This window comes from Charadrius vociferus, unplaced genomic scaffold (genome assembly GCF_000708025.1).
Source record: "Charadrius vociferus isolate BGI_N301 unplaced genomic scaffold, ASM70802v2 scaffold682, whole genome shotgun sequence".
Classification (NCBI taxonomy): Eukaryota; Metazoa; Chordata; class Aves; order Charadriiformes; family Charadriidae; genus Charadrius; species Charadrius vociferus.
The window spans coordinates 109,074-130,146 of record NW_009647227.1 but is presented as its reverse complement, the minus strand read 5'-3'; the positions used below and the strand labels follow the sequence as shown (position 1 = coordinate 130,146).

The 21,073-nt window shown below is 49.0% G+C and overlaps 1 protein-coding gene across 1 annotated transcript in view; it reads left to right on the top strand.

Annotated features, from left to right (window-relative positions):
- LOC104281775 (tetraspanin-15-like) overlaps window positions 1-21,073 on the top strand; it is a 55,258-nt gene that overhangs the window by 18,033 nt on the left and 16,152 nt on the right. Inside the window, exons 3-5 of the mRNA XM_009879823.1 lie at window positions 10,611-10,685; window positions 13,865-13,960; window positions 18,663-18,776. Coding sequence (XP_009878125.1) covers window positions 10,611-10,685; window positions 13,865-13,960; window positions 18,663-18,776 — 285 coding nt within the window. The remainder of the gene's footprint in view (window positions 1-10,610; window positions 10,686-13,864; window positions 13,961-18,662; window positions 18,777-21,073) is intronic.

The window sequence follows — 21,073 nt, the reverse complement described above, 5'->3', positions numbered from 1 at the left end:
CACTGCAGCAGCTCTTTTGGCCTTTTGCTGATGTTATATATATAAATATATCAGCAACATAAACATATATATATAATATTTTTAATATATAAATGTATATTTATACTGCTATTTCCAAATATCAGCAGCAGCAAGACCAGAAAGGCAAACTCCGGCGACCGCCCCCAGCTTCGTCATTTATTTGGTTTGCCGTTTTGTATTTTTACTCTCAAGTTTGACCCGCGATGCGCCTTCCCGAACCGGGCTTGAAAAATATGCCTTCATCCCCCCCCTCCCCATCCTCTCCAGCCCCTGATTGCACATGTAAATAGAGAGATTAAACGCTGGGAAATGGCAGATATGTCAGGTTTGAAGAGGGGAGCGAGGAGGGCTGCGGGGAAATGGTTGGCAATCACAGAGCTATTGTGTGGATGGAGAATTGTCCTTCTCCTGGGAAGATAAATTCCCCCTCGAAGAGAGTCAGCTACTACAGTGATTTGAAGCTTTGGAGGATCTGAATAAAAGCAATCAGAATAACGCACGTGTGAAGGAGCACTTTGAGGTCTGTGCTGGTCCAAGCAGCTGGGTTGGGTTTGTTTCCCCCCACTCAAAAGGGGCAAAAATTACATGGAAGACCTCTATTACAGCGGTGTCATATCAATCATCCCACCGCCACATCACCAGCGCTGATTCATCACCCAATAGCAGCCACTTAAAATCACGTTTAAGTCAGAGGAGGTGAAAATACCAGTAAGTTGCAACTTCCCCTTGTTTTTCTTCTGCGTTTGGAAGAATTGTGTGAAATAGTTAATGTTTTGTGGGTGCGTTGCTTGCACTTAAACCACTGGGATATTTGACTTGGGTGGATTCTTGCTGGAAAACCTCTTCATTGAGAGCAGAGGATTTGCACGGGATATCCACCTCATCCGTTTACTCCAGGGCATGCTCACCTCCAGGCCAGCAAAAAGAAATAGCCCTGGAATATTGGCACTAAAGAGGCACATTTCCAAGACCAAAGGGTTTGGAAAAAGCCTTCGCGCGATCCCCTGATCACGCTGGCCTCGGTGGTTGGAGGAATTTGGGGTGGATTCGGGCTGGTCAGGCTTTGCAAAGTTTGCAGCTGATGGCTGGAGGTGGGTTTGTGTGTCCGTGCAAAACGAATGAGGGAGAAGCGGGGGGTTTAGGATGTAGTGGGGAAAAAAATGGGATATTGATGGGCAATATGGAGATTCCCCACCAGAAAAAAAAAATTAAAGCAATTTCCAGCTGAGATGGGATTTGACCGGCATCTCCTTTAGGATGTTCTGGGGTTATTTCTGCCTTCTTAGAGGATGAAGAAGGGCAAAGAGTTGGTGCTCCTGTTCCAGCCACAGCAAGAGATGCTGTCGCATGGTTTTTCCCATCGGTGAGATGCAGCTTTTGGAGAAGCGGTTTTGGTTGCAAAAGATGCAGGTTTTGGAGGTTGGGTGAATCCGACCTCCCCCAAAGCAAGGTGTGTTATGAATCGGGGCAGCATTGATAGCTGGGGCGGCAGCCCTCGGTGGCTCTGTGGTGGGATGGACGCCATCCAGAGGGACCTGGACAGGCTGGAGAGGTGGACCCGGGCCAACCTCATGAAGTTCAACACGGCCAAGTGCAAGGTCCTACACGTGGGTCGGGGCAATGCCAAGCACAACTCCAGGCTGGGTGGAGAAAGGCTGGAGAGCAGCCCTGAGGAGAAGGACCTGGGGGTGTTGGTGGGTGAGAAGCTCCCCATGAGCCGGCAATGTGCCATCACAGCCCAGCGAGCTCCCCGCACCCCGGGCTGCATCCCCAGCAGCGTGGCCAGCAGGGCGAGGGGGGACTGTGCCCCTCTGCTGCGCTCTGCTCTGGGGAGACCCCCCTGCAGTGCTGCCTCCAGCTCGGGGGGCTGGGAGAGGTGGGGGGGTTCAGCCTGGAGAAGAGAAGGCGAAAAAGGGGAGAGCTCAGAGCCCCTTCCAGTGCCTAAAGGGGCTCCAGGAGAGCTGGGGGGGGACTCTGCATCAGGGAGGGGAGCGATGGGACGAGGGGGAATGGCTTCAAACTGGAAGAGGGGAGATTGAGATGAGATATTGGGAAGAAATTCTTTGCTGTGTGGGCGGTGATCCCCTGGGGCAGGTTGCCCCGAGAAGCTGTGGCTGCCCCATCCCTGGAGGTGTTCAAGGCCAGGTTGGACGGGGCTTGGAGCAACCTGGGCTGGGGGGAGGTGTCCCTGCCCAGGGCAGGGGGTGGCACTGGGTGGTCTTCAAGGTCCCTTCCAACCCAAACCACTCTGTGATTCTATGATAATCACACATTGAGCACAGTGAAAAACTTGATCAATAAAAGTCTCCTGGTTACAGGTCTGCATGAGAAATGAAGCTGCGTTTCTGTGTTTGAACTCAGGGTTATAACCCTGAGAGAGGTCACCAGGCATTTTTCCACTTGCTTTCGTCCGCTTGCGGGGAAAATTTAGGTTAATTAGAGGACAATTTGTGCAAAGCATCACTGCAACACCCCATTTCTCTTTATGCTCCTTGGGGTCTGCTGCCCCAGGGCAGGGGGGTCAGCTCCCTGTGTCCGCGATGAAGAGTTTTCTCTGGGTATTTCAACGTCGGCAGGTTTCGATAGTGGTACTTTAACTCTCCAAAAAACCCAAATCCCTGATAATTAACGCACAAATAGAGCTGGGGAAAAAAAAAAAAAGCCATTGAAGAAACTCCTTCCTGCAGAGGGAATCTGCACTGATTTATTTTTTTCTGATTATATACTGTGCTCTGATTCCGGGTTCTCTAAACAAAACCACCATTTTCTTGATTTTTCTTCTGCTTAGCTGCGCAGAGGGGTGGATAAAGGAGGAGGACGCGACATTTGGGATTGCTGGGGGAGCTGAAAACATCCTGGCCCGGGGAGCGAAGGCTTGGAGGGAAAGGAGGGAGAGTCCCAGCGTTGTGCCAGGGACTGGTGCCGATGGGAAGGGGCTTTGGAGCAGGCGGGTACCGCTGCTCCCCGCGGGATGCTTTCACACTCCCTATTTGCCTAACGAGCATCCGCAGCCTTCTCCTGGGTGAGCCGGACCTGCAAAAACCCTCTTAACACCCAAATCTCCTACAAATTCAGTGGGAGAAAAAACCTTGCAGGGACCCTCCAGCGCTTTTTACCCGTCTGATTTGTTCTCCTTTAAATCTGTGGTTTTCAATCCTTTTTAATTATTATTATTTCATTTGCTTGAGACAAAGTAGGAAACTCCAGGGCGGCAGAAGGAGCTTTGTGCAAGAAATTGTGGCCGATCTCCTCCGTTAAGTGTTGCCCACCTCTTGGCTGGGGCGTTTTAATCACCGCAACGTGCTTTAAACGGGGATTTGCTTGGCCCGGGGTTGGCTCTGGGGGAGAAGAGAGGGCTGGAGTTAATGATTCTTTTGCCGCGCTAATTATTGACGCTTTCCCGCTGAATTTCTTGCGGTCTCCCCATTCACCACCGTCTTCCCAGGAGCAGTTTGGGAAGGTTTTGCCAGCAGCAAAAAGCATACTGTCTTCTTCCTGAGCTTCATGCTTTGAGCATCGCTGGCAAACTCCCAGCACGTTGCGTTTCTTTCCTGGGTGCTCACCCCTTTCTTTTTTAATCTTATGATTAAATTAACCATTACAATAATAACAGCTGTCCTCGTACTGAATTAGTGGGGCTTCACAGCTTCTGGAAAACCCGGTTAAAGGGCTGACGATACAAAATCCTTCCAGAAGTTCTCCAAGGGTGGATTATTTATGGACGTCTCTGGAGTTATTGACCTTCTCAAGATGAATTTTTAATAAATAGAAGATATCTCATGCTGTGTTTTTACTCCCCAAAGAGAACTGATGGTGGTTCCCCAGCAATCCCTCAAAGTCGATGAAGGGATGCTGGTGAGCAGCCGAATAAGGCCGAGGAGAGGTTTTTGCAAAGTCTGAGATGATTTTAATAGCATCCAAGTGGTTTCATCTGCAGTAAGAGTTTGCAGTGTGTTCCCTGGTGCGGTGAATTGAGCCGATTGAGCCTTCGGAATATTTTTTTCTGACTGGGGGGGAAAGCAACAGGTACAGAGGTCTTCGGAAAGAGGAGAAATTTGATTGTTTGCTCCTCAAACTGAAATAAATTAGATTTGAAAGGAGCCGTCGCTCATGGAACTGGATGGGAGGGGCAGGCTAAGAGGTGACATCCTCCCTCTTCTTAAAAAAAACCTCCTTTTCTTTGGGTTTTGGGGAACACGAGTGTGTTCTAGCTGCAGCGTTCGTCCTGGTCTGGAGATGGGAGCGGAAGGAAGCAGGGCTATAGCCAAAGAAGGGTTAACAGCAGCCAGAAAGGGACCCAGCTGCGGGCTATAAAAGCCCGAAGTGGGGGGAAAAGGGGTGGTTTTTTTGGCAGGTCTGGGGAACAGATTTGGTCTTCAGAGGGACAGAGCAGCATCTGTGGGATGCGGTGGAGGTAGGGCTGGTACCTGGGGCATGGAGGACAGACCACGCTGCATGCCCGGCGCTCTCAGGGACTCCCAGTCCATAATTTGTAAGAGTTTCTGTCTCTTTTGGGGTTAAAACCAGACTGCTTGGTTATCTAGCTTGGTGAAGCGTAGAGGAAACGTGTAGTTTGACTTAAGGATTGGGGAACGCGTGCGTGTAACCCAGAAAGAGGGGTCATGAGCCCCAGGCTGGGTGGCCGGGCAGGAGGGGCGTGTTGCCTGCCCCCTAAATAAAATCACACGGTTTGCCTGAATAAAAGAGCGTCCTGGGCAGAGAGGGTTATTGCCGGATTGCTAAAACAGAAGATGCTCTGCAAAGTCTCATCGTCTGAGCTTTGTTGTCCTCGTTTTATCTGCGTAGGAGACACTCCTGACAGATTTTTGGGTTGGTTTTGGGTTGGGTTTGTTGGGTTTTTTTTGTTGTTTTTTTGGTTTGGGGGTTTTTTTTTTGCTTCAAAGCAACTATGAAAGCTGTTTCTACGTGGGAATAAACAATTATTTGGGTTTTCAGAAGAAGAGCTGCGTGCAAGTGTCTTTCAGAGGAAAAACAAACCCTTAGAAAAGGCCATGCTGCGTGGGAGAAATCTCCAACGTGTCATTAGGAAGAAACGGTTCTTTAAAAGCATTACTTAAAGTTTCAATCTGGGGACAAAAGCAACCGGATTCGTGTTTCTGTGCTCACGTGAACTGGGGGACTCCTCCGTGGCTGGTCTCGAGGAAGGCAGAGGAGGCGGCAGGCGCTTGCGAAGGGGATGATTTAGTGGCCTCACAGGTAGAGTGAGAGATTTATTTATCCCACGCCTCTGCACCAGGCGCGTTTCACGTGGCTGCACGTTCGATCTGTTCCCGTTTCTCGAGAGGGAACGACCGGTTCCCTCTCCGGATGCCCAAAAATACGGCAAAACCTGGGGACCGCCGTCCTGTAAACTCCTGTGCATGCAAAATGGGGGGGATTCGTGTTTTATAGGAAGAAAAATTAAATCGCTCGAGTTTCTTTCCCATCTCGGGGATGGGAAGTCCAGATTTTCCATCCCTCGACCTTCTGTCACCACTTTTGTATTAATAGGTGCAAACCCTTTTCTTGCTTTGGCTTCGCTGGGGCCGACTTAACTCCTTTGCTGGAGAATCAGCCATAGAAATGGATAAAAATAAAATATTGGGGGGGTTATTTGCATGAATGCAGAATGTCCCTGTTCCTACAGGGGTTTAATGGTACCTGTAGAGCCTGGAGTGAGGATAAAATTATCTCTACCCTTCACAGAGGGGGTTCAAACCCCTCTATTCCTCCTCTGTTCGCTTCTATAAGGTCTTGTTATATGGGGCTTGATGAGTCTTTTCTTTTAGGTATGACCAGTAACTTTTTCTTAGCGAAAACCCCCACTTGATTCCTTAAATTAGGCAGCTGTTTCTGATCTGCCTGTACTATTTTAACATGAAGTTCATCAAGAGGGCAAAAGGATTCAAGAGCAGCATCTTCAGCCTCAGCTTTCCCAGTGTCCTGCTGCAAAGTACCCGGGAATCTATTTATAGGTTTATTTCTTTTCTTTTTGGCTTGTATCATGGGCTCTCTAGAAATTACCATCCTCCTTATCGCTCTTCTTATCTCCTCCTTTCCTGTGACTGAGCTGAAGTCATCGATGGATCGTCGAGAAGCAAATATTTTCTCTTATCAGCCCCCGGGTGCCACATGGGAAACTCCTGGCACCGGGTAGAAAGGAAGGATTTTTGGAGATAAGTTCTTTTTTCCTTTTTTTCCCTGCAGTTGTGGCAGCCCATCGCTCTCCCTGGCCACGCCGTGAGATCCCAGCCGCGTTTTGCAGACGGAGGTTGCTCACATTAAACATCACAGATTTCTCTGATGCTTTCACCTTGCTCCAGGAATTCTTCCATCCTGCCTCTGCCTCTCCTCCTTTCCCTGCCCCATCCCTGGCAAACAGAGCATCCCTCTTCCCGTCCAAAATCCCGTTGGAGACACACTGGGGCTCTGCATGTCTGAACCCCCCGTGGCCACGGGTGTCTCGAGTGCATCTGAGCTCAGGAGTGATGCTCAGCCTCTATCCGTGGCTCAAAGCTCCTTCCCTGGGCTGGATCCCGAATAAATCCCTGCATGGTTTAGTCATCCCTCGGTGCCTCCAACCCATCCCTCATCCGTGGGCATCCTTTCTGCCTGGTGAGGACGCGTTCAAGAGGGAAACTGGAGGCGGCTGAAGGCTGCTGGCGGTCTGGAAATGATGCAGCAGTGGGTTTGCACCCCTCTGCCAGCCAGACCCACGGCTGGAAGCATTTACTTTGCACCAACTCAGTATCTCAGGTGGTTTTTAAGCTTCTGGGAGATTAAAGTTGACAAGAAGTCATCCTACCTGGCGTACGGAGGTGGCAGAAGACCAAACACCCAGAGGACATATGGGAAGGGATCGCTCCAGCCAACATATATATTCCTTATGTAAAATAACCCTAATGAGGGGAGTTATTGCCCAAAGTGGAAGGAGACCTGTCTTTAAACCCGAGGCACAGCGCGGTGCCCGGGCGCTTTCCTTCTGCGCTCCATTTGGCTTCGGGAGAGATTAATGATGAACGAAACGGCGCTGGAGACTTGTTAGAGGAGGGAAGGAGCAGCTTGGAGCTCTGCTGCTCATGGGAACGAGGGGTGATTAATCTTTTTGTCAAGGTATTTGAGGAAATTAAGCAGGATAATTTATTGTGAACTTTTGGATTGATGAGCTCTTTAAAGGGAGCAGGCTGTGGCAAGTGTTAATTTAATAAGAATTGAGCGTCTTTTCCCCGATCCAGCAGTCTCAAGCAAGGTGAAGGTTTTATTGGGGAGTTTCTCTCCTTGAAAACTGAGCTGTGTGATGGGTGAGATCCGCGGGCACCTTTCCCGTCCCTCCTCCACGGCATTTGCCTCTTCTTGGGGATGCGAGAGGTGATGCCCGGTTGGAGAGTCACACCGTGGAGTCACGGCCGCTCGCTCCCGTGCCACCACTTCCGTGCAATGGGTGAATTTTTGCAAAAATTGGGGGAAAAACCAGCTCCTCGCCACACTTCTTTGTGATTTTTTTTTTTTTCCCCCCGAGCAGCTCAAGGCAGTATTAAATGCTGTTTAATGTGGATTTTTGCTCTTTATTTTGCTGCTGGTGTCTTTTTAAGGAACAAAATACTGATTTACTGGTGTGCGTTCTGGCAGAGAGCAAAGGCTGCAATGCCTTAGTCAGAAGGGACGACCGTGGACGTTGCCAGCAGTTTCGCCCCTTAAATATGCATTACAGTCACTGGCGATTGCTGCAATCTTTGTGAATGCAAAAAAAATGCCACTTTTTGCCGTGTCCGTGCAGCCGGCGGGGGTTTGCGCGCTCCGTTCCACCGTTATTTGGGGGGAAAAAGAGCTTTTTTTTGCTCGGGCTGCCCGTTTGGCACGGCTTGTGCCAGAGCCCGGCTTGGTGCTTGCTTTTCTTGCAAATCCGCTCTAAATTAGAAGGGAAATTGTGGGCTTTCTGAAGGCGACGTTACGTACTGCGGGGTGTCCCGGAGGGAGTTGGGCATCACCTATGGGACTTCTCGGCTTTGCAGTTTCCTTCTTGCAAGGAATTGCGATCAGCATCTGCCGGGTCTGTCTTCCCCATTAATATGGACACTTTTCCCCTGTTTAGAAAGACCGTAAGCAAAGCTCCTTTTTTGGGCTCGCTCCTGTGGAAACGGTGGGGTTTGCTACCCGTGCGCCTCATCTGATGGAGCGTTTGGAAGCCACGTTCCGTCATTGTTTTTCCGACAATCCACCCCATGGATTTCACAACACGCCCGCGTTTGTCGATAAATCACATCTCAAACCTGGATATTAAACATTAGCCTTGACTTCAATATGCACGGAGCAGGCTGAGTTGCATAAACATCGCCTTTTATATCTCGACTTGACAAAGCCGTAGGGCAGAAATCGAGAGCGAAAGAAGGAAGGAGAGCGGGGGATAAAATTGGTGCGTGGTGCGCAATGGCCAAAGCGCTAGAAAGAGCGGAAAAAACCATCTAGCAACTTGCACGAAGGGTCTCTCGGCTTAAAATTCTTGATTTTGGGGAAAAGCGGCAGGGTTGGTGGTTTCAGAGGAGTTTGGCAAGAAGAAAGACTCTGCGGGCTGAGTCCTGCTGATTTTTAGGCGTTTCTTGGTGCGCTGCTCTGGCCGCGAACACAGCGGTGGTCCCCACTTGGACTTTGAAGCCACAGTCTTTTACCTGTGCTCACAGTGGGGTTGGTGAGAGTTTGCACTTTTTCCCAGTGAACAGATGACAAAGCGCTCTTTTTTTTTTTTTTAATATATTTTTCTTGGGTTTTGACTGAGGTTGAAGAAAAAAAAAAAAAGGTTCCAAAATTGAACTTCTCTTTCTCGCCGCAGCAGTGCGAGCCTTAGATGGGCTCTGCTGGGTAAAACCATGAACCGCCTTGGGCTTCCTCCCGAAGCAACCCCGGGTTGTATCAGTTTAGATGCGTGCGGCGTTTTGCATATCACCTCTGTCTCCGAGATAACAGGTGCTTGGTTAATTGTATTCCTTCATAATGGGATTCCTTGCCTAATTATACCTGGGCCCGTTATGAGCTGATTTAGCCGGTGATGAAAGCGATGCTGTTTCTCCGCGCTAGCCGGCTCTCAGCAAACAAGCACGGTGCAAACCTGGTTGGTTAATTGGTGGGCGGCTAATTAAAAACCGCGCCGGTCTGGGGCATGAAGTGGTGTTTTGCTGCAATGGTGCTTTAGTTTTGCTTGGGAAATAAATTCTGGGTTGGCAGGTCCCTGCGCTACCAGACTCTTCTAATAAACCAATGGTCAAAGTGAATATCGAGGTAATCAATTACCTCCCCCCCTCCCCCCTTTATTTTAACTTGCTTTTGGATTTTTAGCTAGTTACCATGGTAACTTTCCACCTTTCTTTTCCTAGCGAGTCTCCGAAGTCGCTGACGGCGGTAGCCTTGGGGAGAGGAGCGTGAGCTGAGCAGAGCTTTGCTCTCTGTCCTCTGCAAAGTCGGATGCGATGGCCGATGCCACCTCTCAGATAGGGACCGCAGCATTAGGAGACGGGTGGGTGTGGGCTGCAAGAACATAGAATCACAGAGTGGTTTGGGTTGGAAGGGACCTTGAAGACCACCCAGGGCCACCCCCTGCCCTGGGCAGGGCCACCTCCCCCCAGCCCAGGTTGCTCCAAGCCCCGTCCAACCTGGCCTTGAACACCTCCAGGGATGGGGCAGCCACAGCTTCTCGGGGCAACCTGCCCCAGGGGATCACCACCCGCACAGGCAACAGTTTCTGCCTCATATCTCATCTAAATCTCCCCTCTTCCAGTTTGAAGCCATTCCCCCTCGTCCCATCGCTCCCCTCCCTGATGCAGAGTCCCCCCCCAGCTCTCCCGGAGCCCCTTTAGGCACTGGAAGGGGCTCTGAGGTCTCCCCTTTTTCGCCTTCTCTTCTCCAGGCTGAACCCCCCCACCTCTCCCAGCCTGTCCTCCCAGCAGAGGGGCTCCAACCCTCGCAGCATCCTCGTGGCCTTCCTCTGGCCCCGCTCCAACAGCTCCATCTCCTTCTTATGTTGGGGGCTCCAGAGCTGGAGGCAGTACTTCAGGTGGGGAGACATCAGACCCTCTAGTTTAAGTCTTTTGCTCCATCAGGATGTTGATTTCCAGCCTAAATTTTCACCACAGTCAGTTCTGGTGGACCATGAGTTATTGACCGTACTCTGGGGGATGGATGATCCTCCATTGGATGCCCAGCTTGGAAACATCGGTGTTCAACCGAGCACCAGCATCCCATCACAGAGAGATGCTGCACACCTACATCCACCCAGAGATTAACATCTGAGATTCCATTTTACCCGTTTCCCGTGCAGAATTTGGCCATTCAAATTGCATCTGGTTTCTTTTTTCAATCCGTCCGTCCTTCGTTCCTTCCTGCAACTATTTCTACAGGGGAGCAAACTGTTGTCTCTGTTAGGACCGAGATCTTTGGAAGGGGTTTGCAGCTCCCTGGGGAGCTCATAATGAAATTATCTGATTTCTCAGCGTTTCAAAGCAGCTCTTGGTTTCCAGGTCTCCCTTGTTGTGGTTAACCACTGACCGAGGACACAGCCTGACTCGGAGTGGGGCTAATCCTTCCCTTTCTCTTTTCAGTTCTTCTGGGTCCTTCTGGTGATCTTCCTCACGGAGCTGCTGCTGATATTCATCGAAATCATCTTTGAAAACAAGGTGGGTGCGATCAGGAGGCCTTTGGATGCTGCACAGTGACAAACTGCAGCCCCACGTGTCATCAGGGAGGAAAATCCTCAACTATCTGTTAGCGTAGCCCCTGAAAATGGAAGTTTTTCCTTGCTCATGCTCTTCTGGTGCCGCCCATCACGCTCCGGAGCTGCGATGGACCTCCAGCACCACCCAGAGCCCCCGCCGCAGCTCCCTGTGCAGAATCTCAGCCAAAACCCCGTGGTTTTATTTTTTTCCTGAGGACTCATTAAGCTCCTCGCTTCAATTACGTTAACTGCTGGCTTGCATTTGCAAGGACAGGTTTGAGTTATAGCTGAGCTGGCGAGATGGTAAATGCTTCCAACGGGTGTCCTTTCTGGCCACCGGCCTTCTGCTGAAGAAACCCTGCCATTTTCAATTTAATCTTACCCTTGCAATCGATCAAACGATTAAATAGCTAATCTCAGTCTCTGCTGGCTCAATAAATGCGCGAGGCAGGAGAACAATATCTGAAATACCTGCTCACGGGATCTAAAAATCTATTTCCCTTTGCACAAACAGCTTGATACTTTCAAACCCATCAAGGCTGGGGTTGGAGTTATGTGGTTGGTGAGCCCCAAAGGCAGGTTGGAGTTGGAGTTATGTGCTCGGTGAGTCCTAAAGACAAGTTGGGGTTGGGGTTATGTGGTTGGTGAGTCCCAAAGACAAGGTGGGGTTGGGGTTATGTGGTTGGTGAGCCTCAAAAACAGGTTGGGGTTGGGGTTATGTGGTTGGTGAGCCCCAAAGGCAGGTTGGGGTTGGAGTTATGTGCTCGTTGAGTCCCAAAGACAGGTTGGGTTTGGGGTTATGTGGTTGGTGATCCCCAAAGACAGGTTGGGGTTGGGAGTTATGTGCTCGGTGAGTCCCAAAGACAGGTTGGGTTTGGGGTTATGTGGTTGGTGAGCCCCAAAGACAGGTTGGGGTTGGGGTTATGTGGTTGGTGAGCTTCAAAAACAGGTTGGGGTTGGGAGTTATGTGCTCATTGAGTCCCAAAGACAGGTTGGGTTTGGGGTTATGTGGTTGGTGAGCCCCAAAGACAGGTTGGGGTTAGAGTTATGTGGTTGGGGAGCCCCAAAGACAGGTTGGGGTTGGGAGTTATGTGGTTGGTAAGACCCAAAGTTGAAGGGAGGTAATGGAGGAGGGTGTTACCTTTTGGATGCTGCAGCCAACTCCGTCCAGCAGGTTCCCAGAGCTCTCCGAAACCCTCCGATCCCTGAAAAATGTGGTGCGCCAGAGGAGAGGTGTGCTTCTCCAAGGAAAATCAGACTGCTTGAGTCCTTCCCACGTATAGAAAATCAATACGTGCTGCCACGTAGAGGTTGTATTTGTGAAAGACAGCATGAAATCCTCTGCTTTGCTCCACCTTTGAGCCTCAGTGATGGTGCTCAGCACCATTCTGCACCACAGGCGTGCAACGGGGAAAATGGTGGTGCCATCAGGAGAAGAGGGGATTGCAACCTCGTGATTAAATTGCTGGATTGAGAAGAAACCATTAGCGCCTAAATTGTCCCTTAATTTAAATTTAACAGACAATATCAAAACCTAATTAAAAATCAAACAATGAGGGAGAGAGAAAAGGGAGATCCGACAAGCGATGAATCCACTTGACCCAAAATTGTTCAGAGGCACAAATCTGCATTTGGAACGATGGTTGTTTATTAAACTTGTTAAAAACATATTTAATTGGATTTTGTATTGAATAAGCAGAGATGAGGAACGAATTTAGTGGCCTCGAAGCTACTGAACATTGAAATGGGCTCCGTTGATATGCAAATGGGGTTTTGGAGATTATCGGAGATAACGGGTTTGGCGTCCTTGAAGGGAAGGGAGTGGAGAGGTCTCATAACCAGAACTTAATGATTTAACCCTGCGACATTTATCTCCCACCTTAAAATCAAGATTTAATTAGAGAGGCTGCCTCCGGGCTGTCATCTCCTGAGAGGGCAATAGGATCACGGGGGGAGCCTAGCTGGGGGAAAAAGGCAGAAAACGGGAAAAGCCGGCTGTTGCCCGTTGTGTTGGTCTTAGCGGTGGGCAAGCTGGGAATGAACATTTTCATAAACTTCCACACGAGCAATTTCTTAAAGGTTTTTTCGCATCCCCTTGCCTGATCCCTCGCTGTCGGCAGGCTTTGTTTGCTGCTCTGACGTGCCTTCATTTTGCTTTTTTTTTTTTTTTCTCACGTTCTTCTCCCCGTTCCCGCTTTGCCCAACCTCTAATTTTCATGTCAGAGTGAATTATGAAAAACAATGTTTTCTTCCACACAGCCCCCCCGCCCCCCGCCCTTCCCCCTCCTCCTCACTCAGAAAAAAAGTTCCCTTTTCCTTCATTAATATTTCTACTCGGCGCTTTATCAGGAGTCAGACGACAAACCTGCGCCGGGCTTTGCACAGGACATTTCGAGCCTCCTCTCCCAGCTCACTAATAAGCTTCCCAGGCGTCTGTAAAATACATTTTCGATTAAATTAGTGTTTAACGTGAAGTGCCTGATGTGTCAAAGTGTCCTCGGAGATACGGCTGAAGGAGCGGGAGGGAGAGCCCCGGCTCGGCTGCACCGTTCCCTTTCAGGGCGTGATTGAATTTGCTGGATGATTTGTTGGGATTAGGAGTGATTGAGGGCTCTGATGAGGTCTCAGCTCCCGCGCGTAGCTCATCCCACCAATAAATCACCGTGCAGCCGGCGGTGTTGGCTGCCACAGCCCATTTCACCTCCTCCAGTCCCTCCTAACGCAGCACAACCCCCCTGCCAGTGGTTAAAATCCCGTTAGTCACTGGGATTGGAGAGCTTGAGGGGGCTTTCGAAGAAGTCACCATAATAATTAAATTTAATATGAAGCATATGGGGGAAAATGATGCGGGTAAATGTGCATGGGTCGGCTCGGATGTGCCGGAAACGGGGAGGTGCTATGGGATGCTGCTAACCCTCAGAGCTCAAAAATGATGCTGCTGACCCTCAGAGCTCAAAACCGATGAATTTTACCCCAAGAAATAGACTTGTGCCAGCATGTGGGGTAAATTCCTACTCGGGTAACAGCTGGCAGCGCTTGCTATGAAAAAAATCTTCACGTTTCTCGAGGTTTTCTTGGTGCATTTTCCATGTGTGAGCCGTGGTTTTATTTTTGGTGGTGTTTTTTTTTCTCTCTCCCCAGATGAATGCTGTTTTCCACTCCAACATCCAAGAGGGCATCAGACACTATTACGATGACCTCGACTTCAAGAACATCTTGGATTTTGTCCAAGAAAAGGTTCGTTTTTTGGGGGGGGCGGTAGGGCGGCACCGGGAGGTCTGGCTGCAAAGTTTTTCAAGGAGTGGTTAACTCTGTGCCTCGTTGAAGCAGAAGCATTAGTTTTTCCTGTATTTTTAGAGTTTATTCCCATCCCTAGGGTGCCTTGCTTGATCTGCCTTTGAATACCTTGATCTTTTTTTGTTTCCGCTGCTCTTTTCGCACAGTTTTGCGTTGTGCTGCTCTCCAAGCTCACCTCGCAGGGTTTTTTTTTCAGTGGGCTATTCTGCCATCTCTGTTGGGGGTTGGACTAGATGATCTCCAGAGGTCCCTTCCAACCCTCACCATTCTGTGATTCTGTGTGATTCTGTGATTCTGTTCCCTGCAAAGAGCATCTTCTGCCCCGCACCACAGCGTGGACCATGCCGGGATGTTTCTATTTCCCATTCTTGGTGGGAAACCGGTGCCTGACGCCTGGAAGCTTTTTGATAGCTCCTCCAACCTGCATAGAGAGAGGTGGAGGAATAAAATAACATGTTAAAGCTGCTTCAGGGCTGCAACGACCCTTAGATAGTCCACCTTAGGTAAGTTTATTTACTCACGATGTCATCGGTAGCTGGTCAAGTCCTTGACTCAATGGGAAAATTGCAGGTAAGGTGTTTCCATGCCGTAGCTGGAAGGAGAGGAGAGCTCCAGCCTCCCCACGGGCAGCACGGGGGGCAAGCTGCTCCTGGGACTGGCGAGAGCTATGTCCAGTCCAATATTGGGGCTTGGCATAGTCTGCTTTAATATTTTTTAGGTATGTGGTTGCATATTCTGTCTCGTATCTAATGCTCAGAGCCTGCCAGGAGTTGGCAGGATCCATCCCCTATCCTGGAGCCAACCTGCAGGTCGATAAAGCCGTCCTCGCAACTCTGATTTTTATTTTTAGCCAAACTTTTGATACGCTGCTGCTCTTGCCTTGTGATTTATGCGCCACGTAGTTTACTTGAGGTGCTTGTGGTTTGGTACCACAAACCAGGACATCGCTAAATATTAAATTAAGTATTAAATCAAAACGCCTTCCTAATTCCTGCCATTGAGCCCTGGCCAGATGTGTTTCCCTTTTGTCTCTCAAATCCCAAGGTTCAGCGCTTCAGCAAAGGAACGATGCGTCTCCCCAAGTACATTGAAAAGTCAAGTTAAAGTCAGGACCTGAAGTTGTTATCCACACCGTTAAGCGTGTGACCGGTCCAGAGAAGCCTGTTTGGCTCTAATGTATCATTTGGTTTTCCAGCACCGGCAAGAAGCCATTCCTGGGAATTTGGAGTATTTGGGGCTCGTGTTTTGAGTGAGGATATCTGATTTACCCGTTATTTGCGTTATTGCGGGAGGGAAGCGCTTGGCTTGAAGCATTTGATGAATGAAAATAAAAAAAAAAGTGGAAAAAAAACCCCAAACTTGAGATCTAGGAGAGAAATCACAACAGTGTCACGTCTCCTGGGTTGGTTTTGGGGAGCAGAGCCAGGTTTTGCCAGCAAAACTGCTTTCAGATGAACTTTGGATGTTCTCACCTTGGCCTGATTTCCCTCCTTTCGTTTGGGGTTGAAATGTCATAAATATGTGAATCTTCTCTCTCGCTTTGAAGTAAAGGAGACTGCGAAGCTCCTTCTTCTTTGATGTAGCTGGAATTTAAGGTCGGTGGTGCCCTCCACGCTCCCCTCTCTTGGCTTAAATACCTTCTTTTGACTCTTGGAGTCATCGTTACCGAGCCGAGCGCGTTAAGACTCGGAGCTCTCTGAAGGTCTCAAGAGACGAATGATTTTGAGAAAGATCTGAATCTTTTTCAAGTTCTATTCTGACCTCTCTAAGAGGATGCTGTAATCAAGATCACTCTGTAGGAATGAGAAACGGAGCAGGCGGAAAGTCCGTGTTGGAGCCATCCTCAACGAGCCTCGGCAGGGGGGGTAGAGCACAAAGCTCCAGATGAAGCGGATGCATTTGTGGGAAGGTTTCTCTATTTCCAAACAAGGGAGGATTGGGCATTTATCCTATAATCTCAATCCATTTTTACGACGTTTTTCCCATCTGCTTCTTCGCTTAACTTTTAATAAAAAGTTTTCAGGGGGAGAACTTCATCTCGAAGACTATAAGAAGTCGGGGCCACTTACGGTGTTGCTGATAAATAGTTAACATCTGCACATTTTATCTCGTAGCGAGAGAAGGAGCTTCACAAGAACATCCAGATCATTGCTCTGAGCTTTTATATTAGCGTATGACTTCCAAACCAGAAACAGCGGCAATGTCAGGGATTGAAATGCAGAGTTGCTTCATCCTGAGGGTAGGACCGGGGAGAAGCAATGCAGAGGAATAACTGCTTTTAAGAGGAGGGAAATTAGTTTTACGGAACTTGAGCAGCCTGGTTCGCTTTCCGAGGATGAAAACTGGAAGGAGGGATTCCACCCAGACCTGCTTTTTGGGTAAAACACAAGCTCAGAGCAGCCTCTTGTCATCATTTAGTGGTTATTCTTGCCCTTTTCCTTATTAAAAACTTTGTCCGTGCGTAGGTTAGCTGGCACACGGCTTATTTGGGGCAGGCAAACCCAAACCGTTCTCCTTAGGATTTGAATTTTGCTTAAACCCTCCCTCCAGTGATGCTTTAAGCTAAAGCCGACTGCCTTCGTGCACTTAAACCAGTGTCATGCAGTAAAAATAACACGTAATTATGGTCCGTAGTGCCAGACATTAATATTTTACATTACTAGGATGATGGTGCGAATAATGTGGTTTTTCCTGTCGACACCTACTCGATCTGGCTGCCTGGGAGCAAGTAGATATGGAAATAAATCGCCCTAAAGAAAATAATACTTCGATGTTTTTATCACTCGTTTTTGCTGAACTACTCTCCCTTCACAGCCCCGGGACGCGAAACGGGAGGTGACGGTGACTCAAAAGCCGGGGTTTGCCCCAAGTCAGTAACTGCAGCTATTCTGCCGCTCCTCGCTTTATCTTTTTTTAATGGTTTGCTGAGCACAGGTAGAAGAGGAGAGTTCAAACCGCTTTGCCGAGCGCAGGATTTGAATTTCAAAGAGCTGCCGGGGCCGCGGTTCTCGCCCAAACCCGAGTGGCTCCAAACTCAAAGTAAGGCTGGGAGGGATGAGGGTGTTGTGTTTGCAAACCTCCTCCTTTCTTCTCGGGGAAAATTAAAGGCAGCTTTCACCAGCGCGGCTCGTTCCGAGCCCGCTGCTTCCAGGGCGATGGTTTTAGCCGTAACGAGCCCGTATCTCGCTAGTGGCGGCAGCGGACCTCGACACGGGGAGCTCCTCAGATGCGACCTGCCAGGCTCTTTCCAAGGACTCTTGTTGGGTTTTTTTTTCCTGCTTGTTATGCTTCTCCGAACTCCGGGAGCCTGCATGAAAGCAAAACCCACACACAAGTCTGTCTCGGGTTATGAGAAATAAACCCAGGCGCAACAGTAGTTTGGGCTAAACCTCTCTTTGCAGATTAAAAACCACCCTGGTGAGGCTTCCCAGCAGCTAGTAACCCTCGTTACAAGGATTTTGTACCAATGTTTACGGGGTTATAAAAGCAAATGGAAAAAACCTCCTTTGCGGCGTGGGGATGTCAAATGGATAGCGACAGCCAATATCCCTTTAGGTGTTTTTCTCCCCCTCTTTCTAGGCAACTTTTGCAAGCTGGTCCCCCTCGCTGATATGGGTAGGATTAAAAACAATAGAGGAATTAAAGGTCGGAAGTTAGAAAATAGTTGTAAAGCTGTGGGTTGGCTGCTCCTGGCCATATCTGGCCATTTTGGGACAGGAGGACCCCGAGAGCTGGTGGCTCTACTCCCGTCGGCCAAGCGTTGCCACCACCCCATCAACTGGAGGGGGGAGCAGATGCTCGCAGGGTTAAACTTCTCCCGAAAACTGCTCCTTGAAGAATGCGGTGCTTAAAGAAATGGGGAAAACCTGGGGTTTTTTTCCATCTTATTAAGCACACACACCTTTCCTGCCCACTTCAGGCTTTTCTTTCCAGGGGAAAAATGTAAAGATTGAAGCTTGTTTACCAAGAGGAGGGATGACTTGATATATAATAAGCCTACTTTTATTCTGCGGAGAACAGAAAATGACTTTCATTAAACTCTTCTTTTTTTTTTTTTTTTCTTTCTTTCATTGTGCGAACAGAAGAAAAAAGACACTTTTTTCCTTTGTAGCTGTAGCATTTGATCTCTAATTTAACTTGACAGGAAGAGAAATCCCTGTTAGGCTGCGGAGGCTCATTAGCATTTCGGCGAATGGCACCAACTAGCCGAGCTGCCTTCAAGAGCCGAGAAATACATTCATTCAAGGCGCCGAAAGAGCCATCTCTCCTGCGCGCCCCGGGAATAGGACGGATTAGTCACCTGTAATTAAATCAGTGAAGCATGAATGAGCCTGATCTTTCCCGGGCTCGTGAAAGCGAGGATGCGCCTCCAATACACGTGTGTACGCGTCTATAACTGCCTCACGCCTCTAAAATGGGGCTAAATGGGGCTAAACACCCACTTTTCTTTTTTCACACGGTGTATTCCCCTCCCTATTTGCGGTCGTGGAAAGCAGAAAATAATCGGGGCTCTCGACGCCGGTGTTGCAAAGGCGCATCGGAGATGCAGGGCAAGGCTGGGGGGTGGACGCGGCGGTGGGATGGAGCTGTCGACGTTCCTTCATCTGCACCTTTCATCCTCTCCTTTTCTTCTTTTTTGCAGTTTTCTTGCTGCGGCGGCGATGAATACCGAGACTGGGAGGTTAACCAGTACCACTCCTGCAACGGCAGCGGGGCACTGGCGTGCGGAGTGCCCTATACGTGCTGTATCCGCAAGGTAAGGCACGGAAAGTGCCTTTATTTCACTCAATATTTCAGCAAAACACTCTCTTCCAGCTGGTTATTACTGCATATTTATGTGCTGTCGGGTGTCTTATAAACCACAGTGCCTTCTTGCAAACGGTTTGTGACAGCACCAGCGTGAGACACTGCAAATTAAATGAATTTAGTCAAGACAAATATGAAGTTGTAACAAATCTCAGCCTTTGTTGAAATCTGACCCATAGCAATCACTAACACAGGTCTGAATGCAGTAATTGTTCAATACTTTTCAGAAATACAGACAAAGTTCATTTCCTGGGAAACTGCAAAATGTATATATGGGCTATGCTATTTTAGTATTTTTTAACATAAAATAAATACCAAAGCACTGGGCTATCAATTGCACTTGTATCACGCCGAGGAGTTGTTAGTGATGCCGACTTCTTGTTTTTCAACCTAATACGTGATATAAAACGGTTTTGGAGAATCGTTTTGCAAAGAAATAGCAGCATCTGAAAAAAAGGGACTCGGCTGCATCTCAGCATGGATGCAAGCGAGCTGTTGTCCTCTGCAGTCCTGTCCAAGAGGAGACATTTCTCGGCCGGGCCACCGCGGGGATTGGTGGTATGTGGGCGTCGCGTTTGCTGGTGTCTGCTCCTAACGAGGAGGTTCTTGAGGGTTTTGTTGAAAATAGGGCAACCAGGATGATCGAGGGATTGGAGCATCTCCCGTATGAGGAAAGGCTGAGAGCGCTGGGACTCTTCAGCCTGGAGAGGAGAAGGCTGAGGGGAGACCTCATTACGGCTTACAAGTATCTAAAGGGGGGGTTGAAGGAGGATGGAGCCAGACTCTTCCCGGTGGTTCCCAGTGACAGGACGAGGGGCAATGGGCACAAGTTGGAACATAGGAAGTTCCATTCCAACACACGGAAAAACTTCTTTCCAGTTGGGGTGACAGAGCAGTGGCACAGGCTGCCCGGGGAGGGGGGGGAGTCCCCTTCTCTGGAGATTTTCAGAACCCGCCTGGATGCAGTCCTGAGTGATGTGCTCTGGGCAATCCTGCTTTAGCAGAGGAGTGGGACTAGATGATCTCTAGAGGTCCCTTCCAACTCTGAAAATTCTGTGATTCTGTGGGTCCGGGAGAGGTATTTGGCTAAAGAGCCCCCCTTGTGCAATGGAAAACAAAAAGGTCTCGTGAACAACTGCCCTTACAAGGCCGCGTTTCCAACACGCTGCGAGTTGGGTCAAAGGGAGATGGAGAGAGGGGGGAGTGGGTTTGCAGAGCCGTTAGCGTCTCCCGTGCTGGTTTTTCGGAGCTGCAAAATCAAGACACACACCCCCCGCCCAGCGCTTTTCAGCTGAGACTAAGCTAAGTGCTCCGACACCGTCTTGTTTAATACAACCGTCCGCCTCGTTGCAATCAATCTAACACACGCTGTGGATAAAATGCCAAGAGCTGGGCCAAGGCAGGGGGAAAAAAAGTGCAAATAGCTCTGATTGCTGTGGCCAGAAATGCTATAAACACTGCTAAAAACGATTTGCTAAGCCTTATCCCGGTAGCAAAACCTCCTCGGGGTTCTGAACATCGGGAGTATCGGTGTCACACACGGAAAATATATCATCAGTCTGGTACTGTCGTTGGATTTTTAATGGAAAAAGAGGGAAATCTGAGGTGTCTTAATTATCAGTGGAAGTCTGACATGCAAATCAGCTGCAAAAATAATTGTAATCTCTAATCAGGGCGTTGATTAAGAATCTTAAAGCTTCTGAAGATGGAATTAGAAATTCACATGTTGCCCTTTTGTGTTGCGAGTGAGGATGTGTTGGAGAGAGTCAAGTGCATTTCTCGGTGTTTTTACGCTCCCCGCGGTTTTGGGTGACAATTTGGCAAACAAAAGACCTCAGCGCAGCAGGCAGCGTTGGAGATAGAAGAAATCACAGATGATTAATGTAGCAGGGTAAGAAATAAGGCAACTTTTTGGCTTCCCGTTGTAATCAGCTGGGTCTGGAGGATGCTGTAGCGAAGGACTAGAGCAGCCAGCCCCAGGGAAGGAAAGTCCACGGTAAATCCTCTCGATATTTTTTTCAAAATTAAAGCCCACAAATGTGGCTCTGACAGCGGGAGCGGTTTTATTGGAAGCGGGACCTCACCAAACACATCTCAGTCTCCATGAGAAATGAAACCTGTTCTTGGGGAGAAGAGTAACCAGGTAGATAGATGTAGCCTTGTTCTTCAGAGATTTGATTTTTGGCACTGCAGAGCACTGTCGGTTAAGAAAACAGCCTGACACAATATCAATAGTACATGAAATGG